The 21,677-nt window shown below is 42.0% G+C and overlaps 1 protein-coding gene across 7 annotated transcripts in view; it reads right to left on the reverse strand.

Annotated features, from left to right (window-relative positions):
• Positions 1–218: 218 nt before the first annotated feature.
• Positions 219–21,677, reverse strand: part of Tnrc6b (trinucleotide repeat containing adaptor 6B) — a 237,924-nt gene continuing 216,465 nt past the window's right edge. For all 7 annotated transcript variants that reach the window (XM_063243619.1, XM_013153092.3, XM_023565344.2 and 4 more), the window contains 6 exons: positions 21,353–21,499; positions 21,038–21,133; positions 17,462–17,686; positions 17,013–17,083; positions 13,940–14,079; positions 219–12,575 (listed from right to left, as the gene is read on the reverse strand). In XM_063243619.1, the coding sequence (XP_063099689.1) occupies positions 12,188–12,575; positions 13,940–14,079; positions 17,013–17,083; positions 17,462–17,686; positions 21,038–21,133; positions 21,353–21,499 (1,067 nt within the window). In that variant the 3' untranslated portion in view covers positions 219–12,187. The remainder of the gene's footprint in view (positions 12,576–13,939; positions 14,080–17,012; positions 17,084–17,461; positions 17,687–21,037; positions 21,134–21,352; positions 21,500–21,677) is intronic.

A 21,677-nucleotide genomic window follows, 5' to 3' on the forward strand; every position in this document is an offset into this window, starting at 1 on the left:
CAGTAAGCAGTGCAAACTGACAGGCCCGACAGCCTACCCTAACAACAAAAACACAACAAGATGAGAGGCAAGCTGAGGTCCAAATTCCAGTGTAGACTTTCAGGCAGCTTTTATGTGTGAGGCAGGGAGAGGGAGAAGAGGGAGAGGAAAAACGATAAACATTTAACAAATGAGCAAATTAAATTGGCAGAATAAAACAGGAAAACCACAATAGTAAATGCTTAGCAGCCAAACACATTTATTAGTCTGTTTTCTTTTTTTTTTTCCAGAAACCCAAAAATATTTTGTAGTTATAATGTAAGCAACTGAGTTGCACATAATACAATCATATTTTTTCAAAATAAAATAAAATAAAAAACTAAACAAAACAAAAATAAGCTGTTTTTTAAAAGCCCAAAAAAACCCTTCAGGAAACTCTTATATATGTATGACATCATCTCTCCATTTTAATGAAATGACGGCGACTTAATTCCTTATTACTCAATCTGTCACAATCCAATAAAACACTACCCTTCAGTTTTTTTTGTTTGTTTTTGATATATATATATATATATTTTGAAATCCAGCATGAGAAATACAGTACCTGCTATGGCAAAAAATACACATAAAATGCAACTTTTCAGCTTATTTGTACATTAGTAGAGTTTAACATTTTATTGTTTGTTTTTTTTTAAGTGAACCAGTGATTTTAAGTACCACTATACTAAAAAAGTAAAATAAAATATAGAAAAGGGGGGCCCAGCCTGCCGTGCAAGTGCACCTCTAAAGTGCCTAGTTTCTGTGTCCATGTAAAACCAGTAATATGAGGAGCAATTTCAACATATGGGAGTTTGATTAAATCTCTATGTTTAAAAAAAAAAAAAAAAAGACAATGCTGTATCCTCTCTTTTCTCCCCTCAAGTGTCCTTAAATCTCATCATTCACTTTCTCTATTGCCCATTAGAAGAGAGAAAAGAAAGCCACCAAAATAATATTGTAAAAGCTATTTCAAGTATAAGAAAAACAAAACACTTATAGGTAACTTGCAGAGAGCATCAATATGTGCAGCTGTTCAGTCCTTTTGACAGGTTTTGTTTCTGCTGACAGTGTTTCAGATGAGAGGAGTTTTGCTGTACCTTCTGTTACCTCTTTGTGTGCAAAGTTGGAAAGCTGCCTCTTAAAAAAAACCAGCCTTCTTTTGATGCCCTTTTCTGCACCTTCTGTTTAACGGGGGCAAGGAAAGCCACAAAGGGAGGAAGAGAGGAGAATGGGGGTCATGTGTCACAAGGAATTAAGAAGTATGTTTCTGCCCCTCCTCCTCAGCTATGCCCCCAGGTCCTCCCTAGCCTTCGTGACCAACAGCTCACTGAAGTGAGCCCTGCTATCCACTGTTTCCTGATTTGGTAGGATGTATTTCACTATGTAAACATAGCCCCCTAGGATTATGGAACCCAAAGCAGCATTTATATCCCCGTCGAAAGGGAGAAAGATAAAATAGTCCAGAAACCTCTCCTCAGGTTGCTTTTGTAGTCTGTTTTTGGTTATGCAGAACACAGATGGGATGGGTGGGCGCACAACATGAAGGTATAAGCAAGAGTGGACAGTGAGGGGTGGGCACAGTTGAGCTGTTGTATCTGCTTTTTCCCTCCCAGAAGAGTTTTTTTTTTATTTTTTATTTTAAACCTGTTAAAAATGTTCCTGCACCTTAAATCGTGCTGAGATTAAGGCCATGGGTACAGAATCTTGTGCACGTGTCTCTGAGCACATTTGAGGTGTGTGCACCATTTTGATGTCTTCTGTGAGACCACCGCAAACACTTTGGTCACTTGTGTGTGCAAAAGGTGGTAGTGGGGGGCACGTCCCAGAAAAGAGGTGCAGAGATCAGCAGAGCCCTTTGGGAGCATCAGAGAGGGATACGAGGGCAGGCAGAGCCCAGGGGATCAGAGGAAGGACACTGATAGGATAAGTGCCTACAGATAAAACAGAAGTAAAATCCTAACTCGACAGTGCCCGAATCAGAAGGTGGGTAGATACTGTGCATGCACTTATAATCAAGTTTCTTCCCTCAGAGGAAGTCGTCACTATACAAGATCAGTGAGGTCACACCAAAAGGGGGCTTTGTGAAGAAGCTACTCAAGATGATCCGCTGCAACCCTGCCTCATGGGAGCTCAAATGTAGGAAAGGCAGTAGCTGACAGCGACCTATGAGCAGCATGTGTTAAATGTATTTCCCTCTACTAAAGTCAGCTTTAAGCCTCAGAGAGAGAAGAAAATCTAGAGGATACACACAGCTTTCATGGTTGTTTGCGTGTCTCCTTAGACAAGTTTTCTTCAAGATATCATCAGTACATTTCCAGAGCATTATAATATAACAAGGCCATGAATTCTACAGCGTACATTGAAATGCCAGGGACTAAATCCCAAGGTGAACTTCAGAATGATAATCAATGAATGTGTGTGTGTGTGTGTGTGTGTGTGTATACTAAGACAGGTAAGAGCTCAAGGTCTCACATAGGAAATCTCCTGGAATCCCTGTGGGGGACTGATCTTCTGGAAGAGAGACTCAAGACATTCTCCATCCCAGAACCAGGATGCTGGATTAGATGGCACCTAGTTAGGTCAGAACTTAGACACTGGTCTGCTGTCACTGTGTGTGTGGGGCCAGAGAACAGCCCTAGCTCAGATGCAAATCCACCCCACTGACTTGCTCTGCCTTTTCCTCTTAAACATGAAAGAATTCAGATCTGAAACTTCTGATGGCTTAACATGGAATATATAGTATTTTAGCATTACTTTCACAGCAAAGAAAGTGCCTTAAAAGTTATCGTGTTATTTACATGTTCATATCTTATAAAGGATAACCCACCAATGTCAGAAAGAAGACAGGAATTAAGGATTTACACTGCAGGGAGATAAAGTGTACCTTGAGGTATAGTTCTGTGTGAGTTGAAACGTCAGGAGTTTTTTTTTTTTTTTTTCCGCTTTTTTGTTAAAAGGCATTCTAACAGATTGGAACCCTGATAAGATCGTGCCCATGCGGTCCTGCACAGGCACAGAAGACTGTGAGCAAGTCTGGTTATTCATTACAGTACTGTGAACATAACAACAAAAACTGCTGCATGGAAAACACTGAATACGGGCCACGATCTTTCACTTATGCTTACATATTGCATTGCAAAAAAAAAAAAAAAAGCCTAGACCAGAGCAATGCAGTGCTATGATATATCACAGGTAAGAACAACAAGGGAATTATCAGAATGAAGAGAGAGAATGTAGGCCTCTTCTGTTCAGAACTTCACTGCTCGCTAGCTATGTACAGTGTGGTGAAGCGGAAAGATTACATTTGGCTGAGGGACAGAATGGGTTTTTTTGCCTGTCAAGCAATAACAGGCAACAGCCCTCTTCTCCATAGAGTAGGAAAATTTCCTCATTTTAACTCAACAATGATTTTAAAAAGGGGGGTAGAGAGGAGAGGAGGAGTTGTTTCTGACAAAGATTACTGTCAGCATGATTGAGGCATGGTTTCCTGAGCTTGAAAGGGTTCTGAAATCAGGAAAGAATGAGTACTTTTGTCCAGGGAACACTGAAGCCTTTGGGGTCCCACTGTTGCCCCAGATTAACACTGCACGGCTAGATCAAGACCCCTGTACCTGATCAGCAGACAGGAGCCGCAGACCCCCCGGAATGTGCCTGGCTATCAGACTCACCGGCCATGGCAAGAGGCCTCCGAGGTCTCTTTTGACCTCACTATGACCTTAGTGCATCTTCTCTCACTCCCCTTCCCCTCCTGGACACACGGATACCATGGACACAGAAACTGGAGAACAAGGATGCAAAGCGACTTCCTTCCCCTTTGCCCTCCCCCCATATAGAATGCATAGTTACAGTTCACAAAAATGAAGCAATGATGACCACATATGGACCTTTTTGTTTGAAAAAAGAAAAAAAAAAATCCAACACCCTCTTCTTAAATTCAGTATCAAAATTCACATTTGCATAATAATATATTTCAAGGCCATTAGAGGGGAATGAGCAGAACACGGGAAGCGCAGCACCCTCCTCCCTGTGTCACCCTGACAAGGCTGAAGGGGCTTCTTGTGGGAGAGTTCTGAGGAGTCTATGGAACCGGGAGCTCTGAGGAATTGGTGGAGATGGCCCCTAGTGTTCACTTGCTGTTTTTCAGGACACAGGGAGTGGGGAGAAGAGGTGGAATCATTGAAATAAATCCCAAAGCAAATTAGGAGACACTGCAGATTTCTATGTTTAACTGTAATAGTTCTGAAAAGATAAAACATGTATTTTGGATTTTCCTAACTTAAAATCTCAATGCTTTCCAAACCTCCTTCCTGATACCCTGTTAACCTGAAGAGCAACATGGTGTGACTTCCACCTGGGAAATCGCTAGGCTTTCTGTCTACTGAAAGGCTGAAGCCAAGCTGAGGCCAGAAAACGCCTGCTCTACAAGCATGAATGTGTCACAGATAGCATCATATTCCAATTGCCAGTGATTAGAGAAAAACAGAAGACTGAACAGCCACACAGGCACAGGTACAGAGCCTAAGGAATGCAGCTACAGAAGCCATCCCGCATTCTCCGCCTACCCCTGGCCTCTGTCACTTGTGCAACCTGTACCTCAAGAGCCAAGTCCCAGGACTTCTTCCACACAACATCACTGAGCAACATGGATGTGAATGACAATTCCACAGCTCCCCCCGGGCACTCAGTGGAACTCTGACTGCCGAAGGCTAAGGTAACCATCTTTCTGTTTTCACCGCCATGGGCAGTCTACACCTACAATACTCGGTCTCCATACTCACAAAGGCACATTCAGAAGTACTATGCTCGAGTCCTTGGGCAAAATTAAGAAGGATTTTGGGGGTGGTGTTTTGAACACATTTATTCTAACTTGAAATTTCTGGGAAGAAGTAGCATGCTAAAAATTTATCTCTTGGTGAAAAAAAAGAATCAAACTACCTTCACAAGGTATGTGACTTCTTGAAAGGCTCTCAAGGTTATTTTGCAAAAAATGTCTCCTTTTTCATTTCTGGCCAACACATTTAGGATCTGCCATTTTTGTCGCCATATAGCTCTTCGGATAGGTCAGTCTTGCAGTGAAACTGCTATGTCTAGCCTCCAGTCACCTTCTGACCCCTCTCTATCAGTGGGGTACACTTTCAGTGGCTCAAGGAGAATACTTGATTCACCAGGAGGTCCAGGAAGCCAGGGAGAAGTGAAAGAAAAGCAGCGAGGAATAATCTCCTATTTAGAAAACCACCTCAACTTATTGATACTGACTGGAAATTTGTCAATTTTAATTGGGAATTCATTTCCAAAGCAATGACTCATAGTTTGAAAACTTGGTTGAGGGATGCAGTGTTTTAGGGGAACACTATTTCTTTTTTGTTTAAAACAGAACACTTCTTGCCTCTGTATGTGACTTGACTTTTCCCCACCTTCAAAAAGACAAGCATTTGTCACAATAAAGAGTCAACAACTGAATCTGGCCGAGACCCTCTAATAAGGGCAGTACCATTTTCCTAGCATGCAGTTTCACACTAAACACAAATTCAGGTGCACACCTGTGAAAAAAGGAACTATTTAAATTCTATGAGGCAAACACTGGCAGTTTCTGTCATTTTGCTCCTTTTTGAGGGGTGCTAGTAGGTTACAGCATGAGACTGACTACTCAGGTATTATGAGTATGTCATCACGGTTGAGGATTTCATCTGACAGACCACACACATGCACAGCACGGCTGCAGAGTGTGGGGTGTCCCTCCTTTACTACCCTTAGATGTTCACAGCCTCCTTCTTTGGCAGCCTGCAGTGGAGGGTAGAAAGGTGTGGTGGGTAGTTCAGGGAAGGCTGATGTTCAATTTTTATTAAAATATCCCTGTTTATAATTCTTGCAGTTGACAATTATTTTGAATCTAAAGGATGTGATACTACCACTCTCTTTGTCAAATTTAAGGTCAAGAAAAAAAAACTATCATTGACAAATGGGGACCACCTTTGTCCATATGAACACCTTTGGCATAGGCCATAAAACTACAGACCATACTATAGAGTGTGTATAAGCTCTGGAAACAGAGATAATAACATTCTGAGTTTCTTTGTTGATTGTTGATGTCCTTGAAAACATTCTGTATATTTATTTATATACTGTGTTAGATACTTTGTCCTTGTTGCAGAGAAGGAAACCAAGGGGTATGGTGTGGTGTGTGGCAGGGGTTAAAGGTACCCTGTATTCTGAGTGAGCTTGAGAGATGGATTAATTCAGTGTTCACAGAGTGTAGAATAGCCTCATCTATGTTATACAGCATTCGGTCTTGGACGTACACTCACAGAAGGAAAAATGAAACCATGGAATAAGATTTCTTACTGTAGTAACACTACAAAGTGTAGTTAATGCATAGACATGAAATGTGACAAAACTTGGCAACACTGGAGAAGTTTAATGTTTTTCTTTTTACTAACTAAAAATGTATCTCCACTCCTAGCTGAAGACCTTACAGATACTTCAAATAAAATACTCAAACCCAAAACAGTAACAAAAGTTTTATATGCTGAATTTTAACTCTGGGAATGGGGAAAAATGAGTTTTTTTTTTTTTTTTTTTTTTTTTTACAAAAACATTCAACTGTGCCCTTTAGAGATGGCCATTATAGCCAAATCTGTCAAAAACATCCTGTTTACACTGCAGAAGACAACAGGCTTGGCTTCTACACTTGCTCAGTACACAAATGCTAAAAGAAGAGTCAAGACACCAGAATACAAAAAATAAAATTAAAAGAACACAGCATCTGAGATCAAAATGGAATCTGGGTGTTAACTCTACAAAAACTGTACCCTCTCCAAGAAAAACGATAAAAGGATGAGTGAGTATTTGTAGGGAGTTAATAGCCCATGAGCTCTTAGTTTCTGATACATTAATAAAGGCGCTTCCAAATCCATATGCAGGAATTCCTCTTTCTTTTTCCCCTTTGCATATCTTATATACAACATTCAACACACAGGAGCTTAGAAGAATGAATTGCTAACTTATGTTACATTCATGTCAGAAGAGGTGGGAAAATTCTTAGAACCGAAGCCATAATAACATTTGAACAGCAAGCTGTTTTGAGCAAAACTAACTAAATGGCAAGAAATGGAGGTTGCTTTCTTGGGGGGGGGGACACTGATGAAAGAATTTGGTTTAGAGAACTGACTGACTGATGGGTGGTGGTGGGGATTGAATGCATGATGTGGAATCTTAACTTTAGTACTGCTAAGTTCACTCTTGTGAATGTTGTACATGGAAAATTTCAAGGGTTAGGGATGAGGGATTAGAGACGCTACACAGACCATCTATTTCTTCACAGTGTCTGAAAGACCAGAGCTTTCTTCAATACTTAAAAAGTAAGGTGGTGGTGCTGGGTCTCACTGGGCAGTACTGTGTCCCGTCTGATGGAAGACACCCCTTTCCCTACTCTTGCATCTTCTTTTGGCTACTCATGTGGTAGACACTAAGTTTGACATGTTTAATAGACATGCACACGTCTAGCCACTAATAATCAAGTGTTTAAAAATACAAGAACTGGTACAAAAATGGAAAGCTCACATGTACATGTTTCAAATGTGTACAAAATAAATCTATGTAATGAGGGTGACCAGCAAGCCTCCATATACATGGTGGATAAGAGGATGCTCTCACTGAATTATCTAAGTGTTCTGAAGTTACCTAACTTCAGGGTAAACATGGCTCGTGCCAAAGAATACCGTGGAAAGAAAAGAGCTTTCCTCTTCCAAGATACCCTCACCTGTTCTTAGGTCACTGCCAACCAGTAAGCAAACCTTCCAGCAAGCTGACACAAGGTGGAAAGGGAGGGAGAAGACAAAGGAGGACAGGGGCAGAGAAACAGGGACCTCCTTCCACTGGCCCAACCCCAAGAGACTTTGAGTCCCTGCAGCTGTCACCATCACACACCTGGAGAATTCAAAGCACAGTAACTGAGGGCACACAATGCAAGGAAGGAACTTGGCATTCCACATTATCAAGACTTAAAAGCATATTTTCCTTGATTTTTATTTGTTTTACGTTAGCCCACTGCCTTTGGGACCTGTCCCAGCTCACTCCTATTTCCTTTATGAGCCAGTGTCTTACCAGCTGCGGAGTGACCGGACGTCATGCACATACACACGTGTCCCCTTGCTTAGGATGTCTGGGTGTATGTGTGAAGGCACTAAAGCGGTTTTAGAGAAATTGCAGGCAGCAACCCCACTGATTCCCTTTACCTGTGGAGCTGGAGTTTCTTTCCCACTGGGAAGCTTAATGTTTGAAAGAAGCTGTGGTCATGCTTAGGAATTCTGACCCCTGGCCCCAAGAGGGAATACAAAAGGAGAATTCAACATCACCAAACTGAAAGGAAACACTCCATATCTCCCCCAGAGGGATGGGGATATTAAGCAGCAGATCTTCAAAACAGCAATTAAAACAAGCACAATAGTAGCTGGGAGCTAAAAAAGTAAAATCACTTGTTCCTCATTAGATTCTTCTATATTTTCTCTTCCTTCCATAACACATGGAGGTAAGACAGACATTCTTCATTAATAGGACAGTCCATAGATACTTTTTTTTTCTAGTAATGACTATTTAAAATTTGTTCCAAAAATTATTAACCTATATTTCCTAACTCTTTACATAGATTCTCAGCAATCCAACCATACTATCTTACAGATTCGAGTTACTGTTGTTTCTTTCTTTATTCCTTTCGTCACTGGGGCTGGGGAACAGGAAGAAGGGTTCCATTAAAAAAAATAAAAGTGGCGAGGGGAGATTTCAGTTTAGTCTTACATGGCAAGGAACAACATGGGAACATTCCCATGCATGTACACCAAATGTTCCTCGTTCAATTACACGATTTCCAATGAGTCCATGATAGAGCTCTCTGAAAGCTTAATCCTTCTTCCATATTTTTTTGTAAGCTAATGAATTTACCTGTTGCTGCTAAATTGATAATTTTTAAAAAATATTTCTATGTGTTTTAAAATGTGTGATCCCCAGTATGACAACATTTGGAGACATTTCTTTTTACATGTTTTTTTAAGTAAAAACTGCCTAAACTTTTTGAAGTTTAAGGAACTTGTAAAAGTTTATTAACAGGAAAGAAACAGCCGTCTATCTAGGATAAGATACGGTTAAATAAACCATCTTCAAAAAAACTGGCTTCCTACCCTAGAATTCCTGAGAATGCTTGCAAATTTTAAAGCAGGAAAATGTTAAAAACAAAAAACACTGTTAAATGCTCCCAGAGTTAGTCTTCATTCTAAAATATATATTTATATGTATGTATGTGTGTGTGTGTATATATATATATATGTATATATATGTACTTTTTGGTCTTTTTTTTTAAGTTTTCAGTTTTTTTCCCTTTAAGCTTATGATGGAAGAACATTTTAGCTTCTCATGTTTATTTTTACATATTTCAAATCCCTCATTTGTGTCTTGTAAACAAGAGGGGCTCTAGCACCCGGCTTTCACCGTAGTATCATAAGGAACTCAACTAAGCCATAGTGCAGGTCAAGGACCCAACAGGCAGGAGGAGAGGGCAGGGCAGGACACAGCCGTGAACCAAGAGCGGCAGTGGACAGTCCCCACTGGCTCGCAGGAGCCTTGGGATGGGGCTCTGGGCCCAGGGACACTAAGATTGAAGCCTTTTGTCTATGGATGTCTGAACACAAGCTGCGCTTCCCATAGAGGTCACCACACACAACGGGGCTCTGCTATGAGGCAGAGAGCAGTCAGTGGGGCTGGAAGAAGATATCACCTAGAGGGTACAGGTGGGAGGGGCATGGTGGTGATGAAAACCAGAGGAGGTGGAGGAGGGCACAGTCAGTTTGGACAAGGCATCTGTGGGACCAGACCAGCACTGCAAACTCCAATTTGATTACCCACCCACAATGGGCTCCTAAAGCCTGGTATGTGCAAGCACTCACTTGGATTATACTTATCAATCTCTTTTGAGGCTATGTTTGTCATCAACAGGGTAAGCCAAGAAGACTATAGAATTTCCCATTCTTTATCTCACAAGCCACTTACATGCAAATAAAAAAATTTTTTTTTGCCTTTTTCCTATACACACCCATCCACCCACCTACACATAGACAAGCTGAAAAAATACAATTAGGCATTGTTGTATCCTTCACTGAAGATGCTAAAGAAAGAAAAACTCCCCTGTCCTCAATAGCAGCAAGTTACGGAGGACAGTAGAGGTCTGCTCCCACCAAGCGCTGGAATGGGCAGGTATTTGCTGGTACAGAATGTCGGCACTTTATGTTGAACAGTATGATGCAGACTGGGACGTCCACACAAGTGCTAGCACGTCACCGGCACTATCCCCCTCCCCCACCCGCCCGCCCCACCATCTGCTTTGTATGAAGGGAAACCCCTTTAGGTCTTCTGTCACTCTCTTCACAATAAGCAGTTTTATACATTTTGAATCCAACGTAATACATACATGTTGGTGATAACTGTGGATTAAACGTTGCCTCCTGTTCGGCCCAGAGTACTATTACATCAATGCTTTAAAAATTAAGTCTTTAAATACCGAAATAAAAAAGCAACATTACAAGGAAAAAAAAAAAGAGGTCAAAACCAAAAAAGGTGCAATACTTAAAAAGTCTTCGCTAAGTTATCCTGCCTAAGCAAAACCACATACACAGGAAATACACAACACAGAGAAACAAAGGGAAACGCTTGAAGTACACACTGGTTTAAGAACATTCGTTAAGTAAACGTCTCTGTCAGTGATGGCCTGGTGTTGTAACACGCCAAGGCCTGGCACAGGTAACGCTCGGAGAGAGAGGAGCAGAGAGGGAGGAGCTGCGATGCTTCCAGGAGGCTGGTCACAACTTTGTTTCCATCAAATGAAAATGAGGATCAATGGAAATTTAACTTGGCATTACCTGATTTTTTTTTTTTTGGGGGGGGACAACTTTCTCACACCTGATCACACAGGAAAAAGGGAACGTGTATCTTTCTTTTCTGCTTCTGAGACATCACATGATTTAAAAACTATCTCATCTCCTGTTCCCATTCAAACTAATGAAAAAGCCTGCGTGAAACTTAACAAGTACTCAGATGTGCCTATCGGCCATTCATTTTGAAAAACAGAAAATGAACACACGGTTGCTTGAGAGGTACCTCCTGCTCTCTGAATCTTGGAGTTGGCAGTGCTCCGCTCTACTGCTAGGTCAGGAGAAAAGCTAGAGAACCTCACACTCAGGCTGATGTGCAAGTGGAAAGGAGCTCCCTGTGCTAATCGTTAAAAAGCACTCTGATTCGGTGCAGTCCAACGGAGTGGGTGGAGTTGCAGTGGCTCCCCATGCTTGTGTGTTCTTATAGTTAAAAAAATCCAAACCAAAACAAAAAACAAAAAAGGCAGCAGATGGCCGGCCAGCCAGCCCGTAGACTGTCAGCAATGCAGCTTTCTGAGAATCAGGGTGGAGTGGGAGAAGGGTGGGACGCAGGCACACACACAGAGACAGAGGAGGATGCACGCGGATGCGCATGAACACACGTGCACACACATACCAGAACGAGCATGCCTGGGCAGTTACATGTGCCAGAACACACTGGTATTTATCAACCAGCCAATCACAAATTTTTCCTTTTTTTTTTTTTAAAAGTTTTTTGTGTTTTTGTTTTTAAAGTGAGGCTCCGTCAAGTCTTCCCTCCCCCCTCCCCCAACAATTCTTTTGAATTTCCCTCCCTCCCAAACATGGTAGACCTAAGGACGGAAACACACCCAGTGCAAACAAAGTTAAAAAGCTATTTTTTTCAGTATATATGTTTCTTAGCAACAACTTCCATATAACATGAAAAAAGTGAAAAACTAGAAACTAATTTTTTTAATTTTTTTGTGTTTAAATTTAAATGGTATGTGTACTTGCTTCACATTGTCTTTCTAGGTTGGCGTTCATGATTCAAGTATTTCAAGAGTGATATGTTCTCTTTTTGGATTCATATTCCAAACGAAAAAACTGAAGTTATAAGGGAGGCAACTATGTGCTCAGACAGTCTGCAATGACCCACCTTTTTTTCTCTCTCCGTTTTCTTTTTTCCTTTTAAAAATGTATTTATTGCAAGTTGAAAAAAAAAACGAAAAGGTCAAGTTAGTGCTGCTGCTGTTCCAAAAAAGGTCACGAGGTCAGAGTTGAAAGTTCTAAGTTCAGATTGAATCCGACCCTCCTCCCAGAAGGTCACCAGGTAGTAAAGGAGCAGGGCTACCCATCCTATGGGGATCTTCCACAGTCGGGACTCCCCACAAGCTAGAAGAATAGTTTGGGGGCCCCCACAACGAAGCGCCAGCAAGATCAGCCCCGCTGCTGCCACCAGCACTGCTGCTCCATTGCCCGAGCCCAGTGGACCCACCGAAAAGGTTCAGCGCAGGTCCGACGGGGTCTGACTGATTCTGGCCAGTTTCCAATGACTGCCACCCTGCGGCCGGCGCACTTGGGGTCGCTGCAGGTGTAGGGGGCTGAGCTTGTGCCAGAAAGCGGCTAACTTCATCATCAGTGGCAAACTCAGCCAGGATGGTAGTGTTTCCCAATACACACCTGGAGAAAGGAGGGAAAGACAGCTGCAGGTCTGAGGAAGACCTTCCAGCACAAACAGGAGCAAGGCTTTCAGGCTGTGGTGCTTGCATGCTTTTTAGGATGTAGGATCACAGGCCCTACTGCAGGCCTGAGGATCAGAGCCTCTCTTCCAACTGATGTAAAGTAATGACAAAACTCAAACTAGCCAGAGACTGCCAGAGGATACTATGTATCCATGCCTCTGGGGATGGAATTTATTTATTTATTAGTATTGGGGATTGAACTCATGACCTTGTGCTTGCTAGGCGGGTGCTTGTGCCACTAAGCTAAATCCCTGGCCCTGGAATTTTTATTTTTCAGATGACTTGTGTGTGTTGGAGGATCAATCTGTGAAACAGAGAAGTCTCTGTGAGTAATGAAACTATACAGACCAATATGATGACAGTAGCTACCTGTTGTTACAAGTATACAAATTCAGAATGTACACTGGCAAGCGTGACCACCAATGTAACTGTGGAGTCTGGGGGGATTATGTCACTGTATGTGTATCAGTTGTGACCAACGGAGTATTCTCAAGGATGACGTTGGTATTTGGGGAGGCTATGTATATGCAGTGGGGAGCTGGAGTATATGGGATATCCCTGTACTTTCCTCTCAAGTTTTGTAAAAAGTACTCCAAAAAATCCAAGTCTTAGAAAAGGAGAAGAAAAATGTTAACTCACTTTTTTCCAGGTGAGGGAAAGCATCACATGCAGAGCATGAGGGAACCCAGTGTTGGCTCCCTGGAGCTGCTGCTCTGTGTCACAGGCTGCCTGGCTGCCCAGGCTCACATCTCACGACTGCTGTGTGTGTGGGCTTTTGTCAAGGGACTGGCGGTTAAAGGGAGTGCACAAATTTGACAGTGGCTGGGAAAAGGATGGTCAAAGTCTGATCCAGTCCTATTTACTTCAAACACAAAACCTGCTACTCACCCAGACAATAAATTCATCATCATCTGTTAAAGATGTTAAAGTCACAATTAGCAGCTAGATCCTATTATGAAAGATGTTAGCACTAAAAACATTTCATTTTTGTAAGTACTGGCTTTGTTTCATGGTACTTAAAATCTACTCAGTACTTAGCATGTGTTAAGGCCCTGGGTTTAATCCCACCACTGCCAAGACAAAAAAAAATGTACTTGCAACTTCACAAATTATTTAAATTTACAATTTGATTACCAGTCTATAATATACATAGGACAATTTATATTTGATTGGGCAGAAAAGACCTGTTACCTCAGAATCCAAGACTTGTAAGTGCACACATTCGTTTAATTAATCAGGCACCATAATACATGTGTCCTTAGAGGGATGTATGTCTGCCTGGGTACAGGGTGTAATACTCACATGTGCAGTGCAGTCTGGGCCTTGGCTGCCTCCTGTTTGGTGCTGTATCGGATCAGGGCAGTGCCCTGGGTGAGATTCAGATGGAATGTCAGCAGTGGACCATGCTGCATGCAGATCGTTCTCAAGGTTGACCCATCAATCTAAGGAGTAATGATATTCACGACATAAAAGTTTGAGGAGTGGTGAAAAAGGTAAATTAAGATGAGGCACTGGGCTGAGATCTACTGTTCTCATTCTGGAAATAAAATGTCTGCAAAAAAATACAGCTCAAAATGAAGCAAATCATTCACTCCATGGTCTATTTTCTTTTAAGAGGTAAACAAGGAAATGTGTGTTATTTTCTAAGCCTAAAAAGGAAGAAATGAGATGGTTCCCAAATAAGAATTTATTTATTTTTTGTCATTTTGAGACAGGGTCTCGATATGCAATTGAGGCTGGCCTTGAGCTCACTTTGTAGTCCAGGCTGGTCACAAACTCAATGATCCTCAATGATAAGAATTTAAATTACCATGCAAATTTCTCAGTGTTACTAATTTGTAGCCTCCCCAGTAAACAATCTCACAGAGGTAAAGAGAAAGACACAAACAAGAAAAGCACTGCTAAGCCCTGATGATTTATAACATCAATGACTGGGCAGGTCACAGACTATTCCAACACTGCTTTGCTCCAGGTTTGACCATCTTTCTCTGAGTGGATTTTTTGCTGCCCTCAGGCAATATAACCAAAAGCTGTTGTCCCTATTCCCAGTTAAGAAGCTCACTACTTGAGTGTTCAGAAAGGAGGATAATTTCCCTAACCTCTCAGTAGGATGAACAAACCTATTCACGCTACATGACTGATTTTGCATCAAGATTCTAAACAAGTTTCTTTAAGCTGCTGACTGCAACTTTTCAGTTCATTCCAGGGTACGCATTAGTACTGTAATTGCTTTGAAAAGTTATGCTATTTGTGGCAGCAGTGAGAAAACTGCAGGATGGAAATTAACCTTAGCTCTTTACAGAAAATGATCAGAAAAAGCACAGTTAGTATTATAAGTGATTACTGACTAAATATGCCTGACAATATATGCCACAAATGAGTTTTCAGGATACATATATGTCCTCTAAGCACATTTTTTTTTCTTGCACATGTAAACACTGTATCTCTAAGCACATTTTATGTGATGAAAAGTAAATTTATCCAGATTCATTTGCTTTTTTTTTTGTCTTTTTCATTTTTATCAGGTACCAGGGATTGAACTCTCGACCGCCTGCTTGCAAGGCAGGTGCTTATGCCGCTGAGCTAAATCCCCAGTCCCCGATTCATTTGCTCTTAAAACGTATTTTTTGGGGAAGGAGGTTACCAGAAATTGAACTCAGGACCTTGCATTTGCCAGGCAGATGCTGTGCCACTGAGCTATATCCCTAGTCATTTTATAATCTTTTAAACTATGATTAACATTAGCTTGATATTACATCACTTTTTCAAAAAGTAAACAATTCTTTCTAATACAAATATAACCACCAAAGTTGGGCATGGTTGAACACACCTATAATCCCAACACAAAGTGAATTCAAGGCCAGCCTGAAATACACAGCAAGCCCTGTCTTTAAAAACCAACCAAACAAAATAATACATTTTCTTTTCTTTTTTTACTAATTAAAAAAAAAAAAAGACAGAGTAAGTGAACAGCGAGGTAGTATGCCCAGGCTCCTTTCAAAGCTTACAGCTTCTTCCACCTTAACACATAAGCACTGCCACTCTGTGACAACTCTTGAGAAAAACACACAGTTTTAAAACTCCCTTGTTTTTTATTTGCTTCTTTTGAGACAGGTTCTTGCTATGTAGCCCAGGATGGCCGCAAACTCATAATCAACCTGTCTTAGCCTTTAAGTATTTGGATTATAAGAGTATGCCACCTCATCAAGCTGAGATTCTTCATACTGGGGTTGGGGATCTAGCTCAGTGGTACAGTACTTGCCTACCATTTGTGAGGCCAGTCAAGTATTAGCTAAGGGAATACTTGGGACTTTTAGCTGCATCTAGATACAGAGGTTAATAATGACTTTCTCAAATGACCTTGAAATATGGGTCTTATGATCTATTCCCAACAACTGGGTTAGCTGGGCAAATAAATTTAGAGGATAATGTATTTCCCCAAAGACGAAGGTAATGCTTTTGTTTAATGAAGTATATATTCTGAACACCAGGCTGGTGACCTGATAATGAATCTCAAGGGAACACCCTGCAAATACTGACTTACAGAGGTATCTGCAACTCCACGTAGGAACTAAATTCCAGACAGGCCATTATTCTCCATGTCAAAAAGAGCGAGACATAATTGACCCCTTTATCACAGCGTGGCAAAGGCTGTACTGCGAAGCACAGAGGAAGGCCACGGGTTCAGACCGGAAGGATTCACCTGGTCACGTTAAAGTGATGAACATGATGTTGCCAGAAATGCTTCAGCTATCGAGCAATTAAGGTGACAGTGAATGTGCCTCTGGGTAGAGAAAACCTACCCCAGAAATATTACCCACAGGGCTTGTCAGGTGTGCAAAGCAGTGATGCCATCTATATTCAAAGAGGATAACAGGTCGAATACCAAAAGAACCCATGTGGCATTTAAACTGTGAAATCAATCATTTCTTCTACTGTAAAGATGGACAGTTAATTACTGAAGAAGCATAAAACTTGTTAACATTGACCCTCAAGTTTTGTGAGACAACTAACTAAAACAGGCAATTTCTTTGTGTGTGGTAAAAACATCCCTTTCCACTTGGTTCCAGCCTCTAACCAGCATAGCTATATAGCAAATTACCTCCGCTACCCAGAATCACCAGACAATACCCCCCTGCCTTGTCCCTATTCTCTAAACTACATGTATTTCCATACCTGGAGGCAAGTGTGAGGCGGAGGGGCTGCCCAGTTCCCTTTAGAAGTAGCCTGGGAAACTTGGGTGGCAAGGGAAGATCCACTCCTATAGAAAAGACCTCTGTGCTGTGACCAGGAAATAAGTTCCCCATCTCCACATTCCCCTCTCTCTCGTAACACCACTGAGTCCTATCTATAAACCACAAGAGAGTATGATTACCTGTGGAGTGAGATTGTGAAGAACCAGCCAGTAACTAGGACGAACTGAGCCACCATCACTCCAGGTAGAGGCTGTAACCAACCAGAAAAAAGGATGAGGAAGACTAGCAAGGGAAGCCAAGAAAGCGATGAGGCAGAACCATTTTCATGTAGCCTGTCCCTCTTGTCTCTCTTTTGTAAAGTGTCTCTTCTGCCTGACTCACTTTCGTCTCCTCCTAGTCCCTGGCCTCTCTATTCTTCTGCTTATCTGCATGGCTCCGTTTCCCTCCCAGAATCCTCACTCTGCGACCCGCTCTCTTTACTCCACCTGTCCTTGACAGTCCCTGACTCTGTCTTGTACTGACTGCAATCTGCTAGTCGTGAGATACTTCTGCCCTTTCCAGACAACTGTGACCTGCTTGTGTGCACAGCCCTTCATGTCCTTCCTCCCCTGAGGCGAAGCCCTCTCACCCGAGGCAAGCCGAGAGTCCTGTGTCCCCCACCCCCTGACTGATCGGGGTGCTGTGCTGCTCCAGGGAGACGCCGGTTTGGGGTTAGTCAGGCCGGGAGGTGGGCGGGGCAGCGGTGTAGTGTTCCTGGAGGAAATGTGGTTTTTCCACATCTTGTTGGAGAGATGAGTGGGATTGTGTCCTATGGGATCTGGGGACCACGTGGATTTGTAATCAGGGAACTTTGCTGTCAAGAGAAAATTTCGGAAGGAGAAAGATTAGACAGACTACCTTAACATACAAATTTTTGTCTCCACACAGGTATTATATCAAAAAAGCAACAGAAGCACATTTTTTTTTCTTTTTTATTTTTTTTTTGTCTTTTTTTCGTTTTTATCGGTACCAGGGACCGAACTCACGACTGCCTGCTTGCAAGGCAGGCGCTTATGCCGCTGAGCTAAATCCCCAGCCCCTAACAGAAGCACATTTTTTTAAAAATTGGTATCAGGGATCAAACTCACCACTGCCTGCTTGCAAGGCAGGCGCTTACGCTGCTAAGCTAAATCCCCAGCCCCAAGAAGCACATATTTTAAGAATGGCAGTACCAACTAACATTGTTATTCAAGCTTAAAATTTTTGGTGATTATTACTCTGAAAAGACACATCATCATGTGGCTTGAACACTTAATGAGATGACTGATTTTCTACTACTTTCTTAGCTAAATACAACATAAATGGAAGACAAATTCAAGGATATGTTCCCAAAGCTGTAACAGGCTTACAGATGTAGTGATACGGTGAGTACTGGCAAAAGTAAAATTAAAAACAAAACAAAAATCTAAAACTTTCTGTAAATACTGACTGCATGGTAATGTATTAAAAATTATACTTTTCTTGTGCCTTGATTCTGCATAACAGACACCCAATTTTCAAACAAATTTTAAAAATCAGCCAGTATTCACTAATGGCTCACTATGCTTAAGGCACTAAATCAGCACCATAAGTAACGTTATTCTCAAGTCCCCAGTTCAGATGAAACACTGAATGGTGAAATGATAGGACTGGTAACTCCAACACCACCATGTATGTTCCACACACAGAGGAGAGTGTGTGACAGCAAAGGCTTTGCAAAGACAGGATTCCAGGATTTACACAAATAGATGGGTTTGGGAAAAGTGGAGCACAGAACAAAGGTTCAACATACACTGTCCCTGTACCGGATAAATTCTCTTTCAGTCCTGGCTGAGCACAGGGGCAGACAGGTAAGGAGGCCACAAGATAGGCTTGGGCTGAGTAAGTGGTTATCAGGAGTTTAAGCAGTAGATTCAGCATGGAATGTTTCAATTAGGGTGACATCCAAGAGAAAGGAAGAGGAGGAGGAGGTATGAGACATTCAAATGCATAACACACCACTCCAGAGACAGCACTGCCTGGAGCAAGGCAGAGAGGAAAGGGGAAAACTATTGAAATTTTGTGACTGATACATAGGAATACTGTGAAGAAAAATAAAGGCCAGGTGTGTTGGTACACAACTGTAGTCTTAGCTATTCCAGGGGCAAAGGCAGGAGGAACACAAGTTCTAGACTCACTTGGGCAACTTACTGACAACCTATTTCAGAAAGAAAGTCCGACAGACAGAGCGAGGGAAGCTGGGTACAGCTGTAGTTCAATGATACTAGTGCTTGCCGCCTCTAAACAGGGCCCTGGGTTTGATTCCCAGCAACACACACACACACACACACACACACACACAGAGATATTACAGAAGAGGAAAGGAAAGAAATAATTTAGAGGATGTAGAGCTTTTATTATTAGGTAAGTGTGAGATGATTGGTCAATGTTCAATTACAGGAAAAAGATACATAGTTCAGCCTAAGATACAAGCATTTTTATAGGTAAAAGTCTGGGATGAAAGCCAAACACAGCATTGGGTACCCAGCCACTCAGGAGGCTGAGGAAGGAGGATCACTTGAGCCCGAGTTTGGAGCAACATAATGAGATCCCGTATCAAAAATTATTAAAGAAATAAAGTAGTGCTGGTTGTGGTGGCACATGTCTAAAAAATCCAAGCACTTGGAAGCCTGAGGCAGGAGGACTGCTACAAGTTTGAGCCCAGCCTGGGGTACACAGTGAGTTCAAAGTAAAAGTCAGCCTGAATTATATAGTGAAACCCTATCTCAAAAAAAAGATAAACAGAAAGAAAAAAAGCCAGGCATGGTGGCATAGGCCTGTCTGCAACCCAACATTTGGGAGGCTAAGCTAGGAGGATGGTAAAATTTTGAGGCCAACCTAGGCTACACAGCGAGTTCCAGGAAAGCTTGGGCTAGATAGCAAGATCCTAACTCAAGAAAAGGAGGTGGGCGGGAGGGTGCAAGGGGATATAGCTCAACGCCAAGGCCCTAGGTTCAATCTTTGGGATTGCTCCCCTCAAAATAGACAGGCAGTGCAGAGTGGCACATCTCAGGAGGCTGAGGCAGAGTGTGAGGCCAGTCTGGAGTTTGAGGCTGGCCTGAATGACATACCAGACCCTTTCTCTACCACCATCACCACCACCACCAAAAAGGAAACTCAGGCTCAGACCTGGGGGAAACAGTAACAGGTCTTTGCTTCTATTTTTATTCTTTTGCAGTGCTGGAATTGAACCCAGGGCCTCACACAAGCTAGGCTAGTGGTCTCCTATTAAACTACATCCTGGCCTGTTTAACAGCTTTTTGAATCTGTTTCTCCATCTACAAAATGGAGTAATAGCAGATCATACAGTATCAAAAAGAAGGTGAAGCCCAGAAAAGAATTCAGCTCAGGGCTTACTCAGCATGATGCCTGACCCACAAAAGCATTCAATAAATGGGAGGTTGCATTATTAATATGATAGAGGTGAAAAGAAATAGAAAATGTCAAGACCATGAGGCTGCAGTGATTTACTAGGTTAAGATTTCCTTCATTTGCTTTTACTTGAACAAGGCACAGAAATCTTAGTAACTTTAACAGCTTAATGTCCAACTTTTGCAAAACAAAAGCACCAATTTCTAATGAGTTTTCTATTATCTACAAGACATTGTGCTGACTTCAAAAATCTGTTTTGGTTTTTTGATATAGGTCTTACTACATAGCCCAGGCTGCCTTGAATTGGTGGCGATCTTCCCAAGTGCTGAGATCACAGGTGTGCATGGTTGCACTGAGCCAACAAATTAACTGGTACAATTAACTGAGATCTTCTTTTGGACTTTGGCAATCTGCCCTTGTTTGTGTATAAGCGGAAAGATTTTTATGGAAAAGCAACGGATCAATGGCTGTCAGAGGAATGATTAACTTGGGCTTAACTGGTTACTCCCATGGCCACTGATTTCTTGATCAGCTGGCTAAGAGAAGCATCTGTGTCACCAGGTCATGACCTATGCCCAAGATTGTACCTAGCTCCTGGCCAATGGTGTTGCCCCAGAATTGTACCTGTCTCATCTGATCTCTGAAGGGCCAGAAACTCCTTGAGCAGATGTCAAACAGAAAAGACATACTTCTCCCCACACCAACTATGCAATTCAATGTCTCTGAATGTGTTCCTTAGGAAATAAATGCATGTTTCATTTATGAAAGTTCATACCTGAAGTGCTATGAACGTTGGTAAAGGAGTTATCAGAGGCACTGTAGGGCCAGGCACCAGGTGAAGGCAGCGAGGTGTTGAGGGAAGAATTAGACCCTTGAGGTGACAACAAACAAGAAGAAAATATTGAAGACACATGTCAGTATAACCGGTGAAATCCTCCGAGTATGTTAAAACTTCAACAGAAGGGGAATAAAATGTATCTTAAAAACAAAGATGTGAAAAGCAATTCCATGTACCAACGAAGCCACAGGTTGACAACTACAAAAATGCTGGATGCTGTACCCCCACACAAGGGATGCTGCACTTGTTTACCTGTGGTGTTATCCCGCAGCAGTTGGTGGTCAGTATCTACAATGGGAGATGTGGCTGTACCCCCCAGCACACTTCCTGGGGTCACATAGGGGTCAGACTCAGGGTCAATGTTTTGGATACCTTTCCATGGCACTCCTGGTTGGAATTCTGAGACAAGAACAACAAGTGTTAGGGGTAGAAGGCTGTTCATGAAAACACACATATATTTTTTTAGTAGAAGAAATGGGTTGGTGAAAGACTAAATACTGAATCTGTCTCAGGTTTTCATCATGAAATTTTACTGTACCTGCTGCTTAAACAAGCACTCATCATGAAATTATAAAGA

Source organism: Cavia porcellus, unplaced genomic scaffold (genome assembly GCF_034190915.1).
Source record: "Cavia porcellus strain 051 isolate PalLab524CR breed Dunkin Hartley unplaced genomic scaffold, mCavPor4.1 scaffold_40, whole genome shotgun sequence".
Lineage (NCBI taxonomy): Eukaryota > Metazoa > Chordata > Mammalia > Rodentia > Caviidae > Cavia > Cavia porcellus.